This window comes from Emydura macquarii, unplaced genomic scaffold (genome assembly GCF_026122565.2).
Source record: "Emydura macquarii macquarii isolate MOO-44397 ecotype Brisbane River unplaced genomic scaffold, CSIRO-AGI_Emac_v2 contig_431, whole genome shotgun sequence".
Classification (NCBI taxonomy): Eukaryota; Metazoa; Chordata; order Testudines; family Chelidae; genus Emydura; species Emydura macquarii.
This window is the reverse complement of record NW_027130568.1, coordinates 11238928-11252236: the sequence shown is the minus strand read 5'-3', so window position 1 is coordinate 11252236 and position 13309 is coordinate 11238928. Positions and strand designations below refer to the sequence as shown.

The 13309-nt window shown below is 37.2% G+C and overlaps 1 protein-coding gene across 1 annotated transcript in view; it reads right to left on the bottom strand.

The window, feature by feature from the left end:
- Nucleotides 1-13309, bottom strand: part of CTDP1 (CTD phosphatase subunit 1) — a 176067-nt gene that overhangs the window by 101716 nt on the left and 61042 nt on the right. The window contains exon 11 of the mRNA XM_067537538.1: nucleotides 524-689. Within this exon, the coding sequence (XP_067393639.1) occupies nucleotides 524-689 (166 nt within the window). The remainder of the gene's footprint in view (nucleotides 1-523; nucleotides 690-13309) is intronic.

The window sequence follows — 13309 nt, the reverse complement described above, 5'->3', positions numbered from 1 at the left end:
GACAAATACTCCATGCATTACAGAATGCCAGTTACACAAGGTTGAAAAGGAAGCTATGTTTCCTTCTGAAAGGTAACACAGTAACAAAATGATTTTTTAAAACCAGTGATTTTAAGAGTTTTAAGGTTCTCATTTACAAGAAATTCAATGTGACAATGCGTAATATTTTACATTAACTAATCTTCACCAACTTAAGATCTCATACATTTTCTTTTTTGCCAAAATTATGTTGATATGAAATAACTACTTTATAGGCTTACTTCCATGAAAGTATTTACAGTAGCTTAGTTTAAATTTGTTTTACAGAACAACTGCATGTTGAACAAAACTGTATTTCTAGGTCAATTAAAATATTTTTGTTTCAAGGTTAACTTGGTTTTCCCCAGCAGTAGTTATATGTACATAGTAATATGCAAATTCATTTCCTGCATGTGCATAATTTAACAGAGTTAAATACTATTATGCATATCTGACTAACTCAGTTATACTGTTAGAATCCTGGCTCATAGTTAGTTTAGCTCACCTCTTTATCCATACTCTCTAAATCCTCTTTACATAGCGTGTACAGTGGCATTGTCTCGGACATACTCGGCTGGCGTTTCCTTTTGGATGGACCAGGCTGATCTTCATTCTCACTGGCTGGTAATTCCTCTTCATCAAACAGCTGCTGCTGATGTGGTTGAACAACTCTGAAAAATTTCACAGGTCCCACATGTGAAAAATCAATTTGAATTACAACTTTCATAAAATTGAATCAGATTCAACATGAAGTGTACAGTTACTAAAAAGCAATAGCTTCACTGAAGTATAGTTCTGCCCTCCTTTGAACAACTGGAACAATCTGATGTTTCTGGATGTTTGGAAAAATTCAGCACCACATCACTTCTTTCTCACTATCTTCTTCTCTCCTCCCCTGACAAAATCCTGAATGTTAGTAATTGGCTATACCAAATTAAAAGATATAAATATAGAAAGCTTGCCAGGACACAGGAATGCCTATCCAGAGTGCAACATGTCATTTGCCAATACAATCTGAAGGTGCGTGGACAAGGTACTGGCATAAGCAGCCACATGCTAATACAATCTTTCAAAATAGTTTTGTAGATAGTGCTATGCTGGCGGAACCTTTTCTGATAAAGGTTTCGAGTAAAGATAAGCCATTCCTCCCCAGCATTCTGAGAAAATGTTCATTAGCTGTTATCCTTGGTGTATACAACATCTGTAAGATCTCAAAGAAATCATGCACACACTTTCATTAAAAATCTGTCTGTGTCCACAATATTAAAGGAGGGAAATTCAAAATTTAAGAATGGATTGTGGTTTTGTTGGGAGAGGCAGGAGCTTTTTAAAAAAAGGAATAAAAAAAGAGACAAGAGGAAAAGAGGAGGGATATTGGCTGTTAAGACCAGTGTTAAAAAGACACTTATTTTTGACCTTCAATCCATAGGCCAGCAACGATATTTTTTTTGCCTGTGTGTGTCAAATAAAACAAGGTCATCTTCACATGGATCTTAAGTGATGGTAAATAATGGATTTTATTCTGACTACCACAACAGAGAGAGAGAGAGAGAGAGGTCTTATTACAATATTGGAGACCATTCAGGCCTCTGCATATACTTTCATCTACATCATGGATAACGGTAATTTGTACTTTTCAAATCTTATTTTCATGTACTTTGGCCTGTCTGAACAAGAAGAAAACAATGCTTTTTGTGTTAATTTAGTCAGTGTTAAATTTTTAACAGTCTTGGAAGGCAGAATTTATTTATCCAAACACACAATGCAGGAAGATGTCAGTATAAGTTTCCTCACCTCTCCCTGCCAAACTGTTTTCACTAGGATAAAGTGGGATCATCTACAGAGGGCAGAGATTGTATTTGTCTCCATGGCTATTCAATCCTTGGCCTCTCTGTCTCCAACAAGTGCAAATTTGTGATGGCTTGTGCATTACAGAAATATGTTGTAGACAATACCAGATCACATTTTGAAATAAAGGTATGTATTTAAAAAAGCAAAAGGAAAATCAAGTAAGTAGTGTATTGGTGCTACACTCCCTATTCTGGCAATGGCTATAGTAGGATACTACTAAGATACCAAGATAAAGTCTCTCCTGAAATGGAGAACTATTTGTTAACAAGTACAGATCTCAGTACTACAGAACTGAAGCACACTGGCCAAGTCCTCCACTGCTTCTATTAGACCATCTCAGATCCACTGTATTTCAAAAAGAGTGAAGATGTCCAAGAGTTGCATGAGCTTACCACCATCATCTGTTCTACTTAAGTATTATGGGAAACTGTATAAAAACATTTTACCTTAGAGCAAGGTGGAGCTGAAATACAATGCCAACCTGTGCTAACTGCTAGCTTTGGCCTGTCAAAACATTTAATATATATTTATCATTACTTAATTTAGATATTTTTCAGGAGTCATGATGCTTTTGGTTATAAATTGTAATTTTTTTTATTTTTATTTTTTTAAGGACTGACAAATTAGCCTGTTCCAGTATTTGATTTGTGTAGCTCTGTTCTGTCTCCATGGTACTCAACTATCCAAACTGGTAAGCTTGAAGGCCATATTTCAAGTTGTATTTTTTTCCACAAAACTTATACTGACAATTTTTGAGAGCAATACAATGTTGTCAGTGCACCAAAGAATTACAATCCATTTACACAGAAAACACTGCCCAAAGTAGAATACTTATTACAGTGCAGAGGACATATACCCCTTCAACTGGCACCGAAATAAAAGATTTATACCATGTCCCATATTCTCTTCTCACATTAGATTTATACTTCTGTAATTCCATTGTCTTCAATGGAGTTACACCCCAATTTTACATGGTCCAGGGAGAAGAATGGAGCTACCAGGTAAGTTAGAAAAGATGCTGGAGAACTCCACTGTAAGGTCACACACACACTGTTCTACCAATACTGTTTTGATGCAACAACCTGAACTTCTAGTAGCCCAAATATTTCATTTCACTGACTCACAAGGGGGACTATATGTTGAGTCAACAAACATAAAACTGAAAAATAAGTGCAGCTCTAATGCCAGTGGGAGTTTCCAATACAGTGTACCTCTGTATCTGAGGAAACAACATTTTTATTCAGTGGCAGCAGGCTGAGAGATAAAACTAGGTCCCAGTCGCATCCTCTTCCAATAGTTTTCTCCTGCTGCCAGCTCTGACGCCTACTGACGCTAACATTTTAAGACTGAAAGACATGGCAAGGAACGAGATTGGACAGAATTATATTCACTGGATAATTACATGAAATAAACGTGATAAAACCCAGAGAAGAGGTTCTCAGAAATATTTATTGTACAGTATGCAAACTAAAAAATATAGGGGTAGATTTTCAGAAGGCATATATGGCAATTAGGTACCTAACTATTTAAAGTAAATTGGTGTAAGACATCTAACTGACATTTGTGCCTTTGAAAATCTTCCCCTTAGAGCTCTTTTTACATATACACAAATTAAGGTATCAGTGAAAACTATAGTTATAGACAAGCCCCAATGCCTTCACCTTTAGAAGTCTGATAGTGTCTTGAAGAGCTTTCATCTTCTCTATCCCACAACAATCACCTCAGGTTTTCCAAAGTAAGCCTTTGCAAGCACAATCACGTACCCCAGCACTGCAAAAAAATATTTAACCTTGCAATATATTACCTCCTTTGTAAAATATGGTTCTGATTTGGATTCTAGTCCTGACTTGGACTTTACTAATTTGTAACTTAGACACATCATTCAGTCTGACCTGTTTCCTCATGTGTATAAAAAGGCTATTACTATGTGTCACACAGGAGAGAGTCAGAGCTTTGCAAAGCTTAACATCTGTCAAATGCTTTGAGCTCTGATAGCACCCATTAAGAAACAGCTAATTATTTTCAAAGCATAATGTAGATTTAACATTTCTAGAATTTAGCACTTATGATAAAAGCCTGAATAATACCAGCTGTATATTTATACTACAGAGAAGCCAGTCTCATGATGACTGCTTTTATATCCAGTTTGACCATTCCTAAGATTTTGTTACAAAGTGGAATCTTGGTCCCTCCCTTCCCTGTCTACTTTTTGAGCAACTTTTGCACTGTAGATGAAGCAGACTGCTTCCAAGACAGGAGATGCTATTATCCCATAAAGTTTGAAAATTTCTATTTACAAATACGTGATAGCTTATCTTTAAAACCAACAACTCTTACATTTCAGATCATCAGTCAGCTCTCTAGTTCCTGCAGGTGCTGTTTGCATCCTTTGAGATCAAAGTCTTTCTTTTTATCAATAATCAGATTTTAAGAGGTTTTCAACAGTGCTGATGGAATCTAATTCTATGACCTGGTTGCCAAGACTTGACAATTTTTCACTGATGTTAGACTGTGCTTGGAGATCACCCAGAATTCTTTTTGCATCGTGTATTTATACTCCGAAGTAGAATTTTACTGACTTTTACTACTGCATTAACCTAATCAGCATATATAAATTATACAAGGAAATTAAAAGGAATGTTTTAAAATACCTGAATTGTCAAAACATCCATTAATATGGATGGAGCACCTGTGTAATTGCAAGAGGTGCTGTTTTAATGACAAATTCCAATAGGAAAAAGCTTGATGACATTTATCAAGACAGGAAAAAAGTCGCAGGTTCATAAACAGGAAACAGCAGGTTTCCACAGCTCTTAAGTTCTCTATTTTTTAGTTTAGTGTAATTTCACCAAGAAGGAGTTGTAGAATCTGTTCCCTGAAAGTCAAATGTTTAGCTGTTCTGCAAAGCATTTTAAGCCACCATTGTGCTTCTGATCTTACGGTCTCTCTATGCCACAATGGTCCTGTGGCACAAGCTATACCGGCCTCAGCAACACTCAACTTTGTGCCAGTTGCCTAAAAACCCAAGGATTCATAATAGAAGTTCGGAATCATCAGTATGCCCTGGCTATGACCATTAAATGTCATCCACAGCAACCAGAATTGCTCAACAAAGACAAACACAATACTGCACGTCTGTCTTAAATCATTAGCTATTTCAAATTGTCACCACCGCTTAGGGCACCAATATCTCTACACAGTTCTGGAAAGCTGTACAAATTTATTAAATTAACCAATGCTCTCAATAGCCAGAGCAACAAGACAAAACAGCTGTTCCTCGTTAAGTTTTGATGTATAAGTAACATGTAAGTCTGGACTGAGCAAACACTTCTGCATATGCTCAACTTCAATTGGAATACTCATATGAGCCTATTATACACATGAACAAGTGTCTGCAAGATCAAGGTCTTCTTTTAACAACTTTAAATGAAACATCTACACTACCTTGTATGAAAACCATCTAGAGGTCAAGCTGTATTTTATATACTTCCCCCCTTCAAAGAACACAACATTTGAAAGCCAGATGGATTTCAATAAATTTAACTCTTTAAAAAGGGAAAAGTAATGTAATAGTAAGTACCATCACCACCTCACATGAATACTCAGGGGAAAGACACTTTAGTTTTCCAAAACTATCAAACTAATTCTGCCCTAATTTCAAACTGGAAGAAGTCACTGATTCCTTGCTGAGATGTGATTTATTTGGCACCACCATTTCCTGCAAACTGAATGCTATTTGTCTCTGTAAAATATGGCAATATAGTGAAATGCTATCCTTTTCCTTTTAATTCTCAAATTTTCTATTCATTCACATAAGATGATTTTCAAAGGGGCCTAAAAGAGTTTGGTCAGCTCATCAGAGGCCATTCACTGTAATATTTCTCCTTTTGCCAGATAATCTGTCACATGGAATTTTTCAGATTGTATCTTGGTAAGAAACTACACTGGAGAATACTGTTTATACTTAGAAAAATACAGTAGTCCACTTGTACCCTCAATACAACTGTTGGAAGGCAAACATTCAAAATATGCATTTTTTCCAGTATGCATGACTGCTCACATTTTTCATTCAATAAATATCCTAGCCAATAGAAAAAATCTGATAGAATTCATATCTATAGTCAAACTTTCTTTCAGAAAGGGAATGACAAAACAAAACTACAGGTGTACTAGTTAGTTTGGAAGTTTTAGCATATGATTTGGCAGGAATTTACACTTTATCTAATTATATGTAGCAGGTAGGCAAAGCAGGGTCATTTTATCTTAGAGTCAATAAAATAAATCTAGCGGTCTGGTCTCTCTTTGGTTGAAGAAGTAGGAGGTCCTTCCATATCAGCATTTTAGTATCTCTAATACAGTTTTCTTTCATCTACTTCCAAACCTAAAACATCTACCAGAAGACAAAGTAATTTTCCTATATTCTGAGAAGAGGATACCCACAAATAATATAGCTGACATCCAAAATTTCTGTCTGCAGACAAGAGATGCAAAGAAGTGGTCTGAGTTCCATAAAGTTCATATGAAGTACAGGGAAAGAGGGATTTATGTTCTAATCCATGTTTATGTATATTTACACTAATATCTGCACATCCTGAACTTACAAAAGCAGAATATAGCTGATTGCTTGACATTTTGTCAACATCTCTCCAATATTTTCAATCTTAATTGAGCACTATTACCGGGTAAGGACTAATAGGTTTTATATCACTGATATCACACCAAAAAATAGTACAAAACACAAGAGAGACTTCTTTGAGGCCTGTAGTGAAGACAGTATTTTTATTTTATTAAACACTTTTCAATCTTCACAGTTTCCACTAATTATGTTGAATAAAAGATTAAATGCTAATCCAGCATCTCAGTTGTTTTTATTAAATTCTGCCCCCACAAATAAGTTTCAGGAATATGTTTTCAGAACTGGGAGCAAAAAATTCTGTGTATACTCATGTGCATGTACCTAGACACTGAAGTGCCCAATTACATGTATGCACATTAAGTATTAGTGACCAAGTTGCATGCATGCACTTCTGAAGATGACAAATATTTTACAGTCTTTTACACTGCTACAGGTACCACTGCAACAACTAAAATTATGCTAAGAAAAGGATTAAAAAACATTAACTAATATAAATGCCATTTTTAAACTACATTGGTCATTAAGAACAATGGGAAGAGAAATAATGCTGGCAAAGCAGCATTAAAAACAATTCTAAACATTCACCTGAACAGTAACAAATACTAATTCTAACCATTGGATGCTAATAGTTGCAAGCATTTTGTTAATTTAGACCTTGATTCTAAAAACATGTAGGCTCCTGCACTTTGAGCAGTTGAGTGGTCCCATTAACTTCAATGGAAGTATTTATCTGTACTAAGTTAAGCTTCTGCATACAAGGTGTTTGTGGAACTGCCTTTTGGTATAAGTGCTTATTTATGGCCTTTTAAGTGTCATTTTATTCATATGAATTGAAAGACATTGATGATTATTACAGGGTGGGTTTTGATGTCTCTTCTCCACTCAGTTCCATTGTAGATTATATTAAATACACTGGTGTAAATAGGACATGACCATGGATTTAGTATTTTAATGACTATTCTCAAAACCTTAAAAGCAAAAAAATGCACTTTGAGCATGTAAGTTAAGACTAGAAATTCCACAGATAAACATTTTTTAATGAACTCCACAATATTTATTTTAGTCATAAGTGCTCACATCTAAGTAAGCAAAAAATATTTGGCGTCTCTTACTTAGTGTCACTTAAAAACCACAGTGCTGCTTGTATCTTTCACATGTAAATTATACCCATTTTCTAACAAGTCTGCTCTTATCTGTTACTGTGTTATTAGTGTTCTCTGGGGTTTAACATGCCATTTTATTTTTACTTTGTTCAAGTCCAGGATGTTTGCAGACAACATTTAATTACTTCATCTCAAGAACTGTTATAAATTCCACTCTGAATATTTACTCATTTAAAAAAAAATCTCTATATTAAGATGCCAATTGTCAAGACACTTGCATATAAATAAATGACTTTTAAAAAGAATTCTTACTAATCCCTGCTAAAAAGAGTGGTCACTTAATTGCTGTCACCAAAAATTAAAAGCGTCCCTCTAAACTACCATTATATTCAGGGAATTTTGTACTGTATTTAGATTGAATTGCTCAGGATAAAAAACACTAGATGGTCTTATAAGTCTGGTAGATATCTAGCCACACTGTCAGAACTTAAGGTTTGTTGCACACAAATTGAATTAAAGTAACTGAATTTGTTGTAATTCCCTTCTTTAATTATTTTAGTACCAATTTGTGTAGGCATTTTTTTTTTGGATTAAGTGCACCCTATTTTGATTTAACTTGTTTTTTTTTACCCATTTAACTTAAGGGGGGGGGGGGGGGGAAGACATGCTCAATCTAAAAGAAAATGCCTACTCAGACTGGCCCTGAAATAATTAAAAGTGTGAATTACAATCAATTTAGTTATTTCAGTTCAGTCTGTGTACAGACAAGCCCTTATTAAATTTTTCAATCTAAAACTAAAAGTATACATTTATTATATTAAAATTAGAAATCTTGCAATATAATGTGCTTTCAGAAATTATAAACATAGATCACACTTTACTAAGGACCCAATGCTGTTGCTAATACACGTTCACAACTCCTGTTACCGTAAATGAGTTTTCCACATGGTAATACTGCAGCATCAGGCTCAATATCACACACACAGTAAACAGTTGACATTAAGAAAAAAAAGATGTGGTGTTGCAAAGGATTAGGATTTCAGATGAGAGGAGCAGCAGAATCAGATTAACTCTTGAAGAGAAATTCCCATTTTGTTTATTTTATTACCAGAGACTTTAGTATGAAGAGAAAATATGAGAACTTGACAAGTTATCTAGTAGGTCACTGGTCAGGAATGTTATCCTCATGGGAACTAGTGTCTGAAGCACAGCAAAGGTTTGGAGAGGTGAGTAGTTGGAGCCTTCAGAAGTTCCAGAGTGTTTCACTTCTAAAAATGGCTATGAATAAGAGGCTTCAGGATAAACATCCCATTGAGTTAAACTAATGTAATTCACTCCTCGATTGCCTGCAAGATTCAAGAGGAGAACACTGCATCCATTTATATTCAAAATGTTTAAAAGCTTAGGTATTCTCCAATGGAAACCATAAAATGTTTGTTAAAGAGGAGTTGTTTATGATTCTTAAGGAGAGAGAAGCTCTCAGACTGAACATTTCTATGCTGAGGTGTTTACTAATTGGTGGTTGAATTAAGCAGATAAGCTAATAAGTGTTCTCTTTCTAGGGATTGTGCTTCACAGCACAAGCCCACATACAGACTCCTAGGACACACAACAGTATAGTTATCTTTAAAAAAATAATTTTAATAGATTTAGGTTGCAAGGAACAGTGCCAATGCAACTTTATTTCTGCTCTCATCTGCATTCTAATACAATCTTTAATTATATGATCACATACATTCCCCCCCACCCTCACAGGTCTCCTGCTTCACTCAAATGTATAGTGCTCATTGAATGAGCAACCCTTTCAATGTTTTGGTTTATCCTCATAGTTCAGTGTGTTGCTCCATGCTTTATTTACTTCCACACAGTTCAAACTCTGCTCTGCATACTGAATGATTCTTTTCCTTATGGTCTTTCTAGGGCTCTGATTACTGAATTTATCTCCCCTGCAGGACAAAAGTATTATTATTCCATTTTGCTGATAGAAAAAGACAAAATTCCATAAGGCCACACAGTGATTCAATCCCAGAGCCAGAATTAGAACTCTACTTAGTGACTTCCAACCCTGTATTCACTCCTCCAAGCCACGGTGTCCGGAATGGGAAGAGTTACTGGGGACATGTGCTGGATTCAAAGAGTGATCAGAGAGCAGCATCTACAGAATTGGTATAGAATTATGGAAAACAGGGTAAAATAAACCAATTCTGTTATGGCAGAGTTTCCCTAAATGTGGGGTGCAATCCCTGGGAAAGCATGGAGAACTTTCAATTGGTTCCAGTCAACATTCATTAAGAAAAAAAATCTCTAGCTGTTATGGTTGCAGACAAAACCTTCAGAGCAAGAGTAACAGATTCATGGTCTGCAGATACTTGAACAATTGCTCAGAGATATTTCAGATTAATTCAGATGACAATGCTAACTCAGATGACAACGATACCCTGTAAATTAACAATTTAATTTGTCATCAAGTATGTCATGAAGGAGGAGGAGAAATATTATATTATTAAGATCTGGATTGTTTCACCATTTGGGGAGGAACGGCACACAAGGACTAGTTGGAGGGGTGTCACACGGAAGAGGTATTCTGTAAAAAAACGGTAAAATATATGGTGAGGTTGCAGGATGGAATGATTGGTTTCATTTTCTTGATGATTTTCTTGATACTCAACTTGGAGAAAAAATTAGGGAATAACGGTTACTAACTCTTCCGTAACTGTTGTGCAACACATTTCGAAGAACTGTTTTTTCTTCAAGAGATTGCATATGTCCATTCCACTGTAGGTGATGCACCAGCAGTCCAAACTGGAGGTGGATTAGGAGTCTATTTGAACAGGGGTTGGAGGACCACTTGTGCAAATTTAGTATTGTCTCTAGATTGTTGAGAGATAACATAGCAAGAGGCCAACATGTGACATAACGACCAGGTTGCTGCCTTGCAAATGTCTAATATGGGCATCTTAGTCAAAAATGTCACAGAGGTCGCTTGGGATCTAGCTGAATGTCCCAATACTCTATCCATCAGCTTCACGTTAGTCAACTAGTAACATGGATGAATACAACCATATATCCAAGACAAAACCCGCAGAAGCAATGAAAAATTGAGATAAAGACCTGAAAGATTTAGTCTTTTCCAGATAAAATGCTAAAGCTCTTCTACTGTCTAGAGTGTGCTGTCTCTCCTTCCTCTCATTGCCATGAGGTTCTGGGAACAAGGTTGGTATGAAAACTGCTTGTTGATATGAAAAGTGGGGACCACATCCAGAAGAAAGCTAGGATGAGGGTGAAGGTAGAGTCTTTATCTGCGTAATAAATTGTATATGGAGGATCTGACACTAACACCCTAATGGCTACTATGTAATGCTATCTTTATTGAAAGGTGCAACAGAGAAAAGGTCACTAGAGGCTTGAAGGGAGGACCAATCAGCTTTGTTATGACTAGATTCAGGCTCCATGGTGGACCAAGGTTCTGTACACGCAGAAAGTCTGTCCAAGCTTTAAAATTCTTGCAGTCATCAGGTTGAAAAAAAGGAAGCCGTTATCCATAGGAGGGTGTGATGCTCATATACTGCTAGGTGTATCCTGATGGAGCTAATAGCTAAACCCCAATGCTTCAGAGATAAAAGATAGCCCAGCACATGATAAACAGAACGAAGAATAGGGGAGACCCTTTTCAGCCTCAAACTTCTTCCATTTAAGCAAGGTAAATTGTCCTAGTTGATCTTTTTTTATTATTCAGCAGTACCCCCAGCACCTCTCTAGAGAAGGACTCCTCCACTGAAGTTAACCATGAAGCCTCCAGGATGTCAGGTGATGTATCTGAAGATTGGGGTGGAGGAGGCAGCCACGATTCTGAGAGATCATGTCTGTGTGAAGTGGGAGTGACAGTGGGAGACTGATTGAGAACTGTGAAAACCAGGAGTTGATATGGCCTTATAAGGGTGATCAGTATAAGCTATGCCTTGCCCTTGCACAAAACTTTGGGCAGGAGGGGGATAGGGAAAAAAGCATACAGCAGACCCTTTGACCATGGCAGTAGAAAAGCATCCATCACTGAATCTGGTCTGTGTCCTGCTCTGAAGCAGAACTGGTGACATTTTGTCCTTTGCTGCAAACAGATCCATTTGGGGAATTACTCAGAGCTGGAAAATAGATCTTGCTATGTTTGGGCAAAGGGACCACTCATGATGCTTGATAAAAACCTGCTCAGGCGATCTGCCAATGTATTCTGAACCCCCAGGAGGTAGGTAGTTTTCAGAAATACAGAGGTGTCTGTGAAGAAGTCCCAGAGTGGTACTGCTTCCCAACAAAATCTGAGGACTGGGCTCTCCCCTTTTGTTTGCATAAAACATGACATTTGTATTGCCAGTCAGCACCAATTTGCCACTTTCCTGGATGCGAGGAAGGAATGCCATGCAAGCTAATCAGACAGTCCGCAAAGCCCTGATGTTTATGTGTAGGTTGTGATATTGGGGAGACCAGAGACCTTGTATCTCGAGGGGTTCCAGGTGAGCCCCCAACTCAGGTCCAAGGCATCAGTTACTAAAGTAAGAAATTACTGAAGTGGGATGAAAGGAATTCCTTTGCAGACATTGGTTGGGTCTATCCACCAATCTAGGGAGGATAAGATATGACTTGGTATGCACATTAATATGTCTATGTGGTGCCTTTTTGGAGAATACACCTCTGCTAATCAGCTTTGAAGGAGTCTGAGACACAAACTGGCATTCTGGGCGTACACACATCTATATTGCAATGTGCCCCAGAAGCCTTAAACAGTTTCTCACCAGACTCAGAGCAAAAGCCTCTAAATCCAGAATGAGGCTTTGCATTGCTTAAAACCTTGTTTGTGGTAGTAAGGCCCTGGCCATTGTTCTGTCCAGGACCGCTCCTATGAATTGTTTTCTCTACCGGACAGAGGATTGGCTTGTCTGTGTTGATCAGCAGGACAAGTGCATGGAAGGTGGATCAGATTATGTTTATGTTGGATACCTCCTTCAACTTGGATTGACCTTTTATTAGCCAATCATCCAGATAAGTGAATACATGGACCTCTGACCTCAGGAGGAAAGCTGTTACTTTGTCACACACTTTGTAAAGATATGTGGGGCAGCCAAGAGACCAAAGTGGAACAATGAAATGAGCATTGTGCTCACTGACAGTGAATCTGAAATTTTCTGTGACTTTGATGAATCACCACGTGAAAGCAGGCATCCTTTAAATCAAGAGCAGCATACCCATTCTCCACATCCAGGAAAGGAATAATGGAAGCTAGTGTGACCATGAGATTTCAATTTTTTTTTTTTAAACTTACTTAACCATCATAGATCTAACATAGGCTTGAGACCCTTTTTGCCTTTGGGATCAGGAAATATCAGGAGTAAAACCCTTTTTCACTGAACAAATGAGGGACCTCCTCCATAGTTGCTACAAAAAGGAGTGATTGTATTTCTTGTAGCAAATGTCTCAAGAGAGGGTTCCCTGAAGATAGATGGCGATTGCGGGGTAGAAATAAATTGGAATGTATATCCTAATTCCACCGTGCTTAGAACCCACCAATCTGTTGTGATGTGGGGCCAAGCACGACAGAAGTGGAACAAAGGGTTTGCAAAAATCGGAAAAGAAAAAGATGGCACTCTTAGAATTGGTAGACTGCTCTCCACCCGCCCATCAAAATGAGTTCTTAGAAGATGCTGCCTGTTTT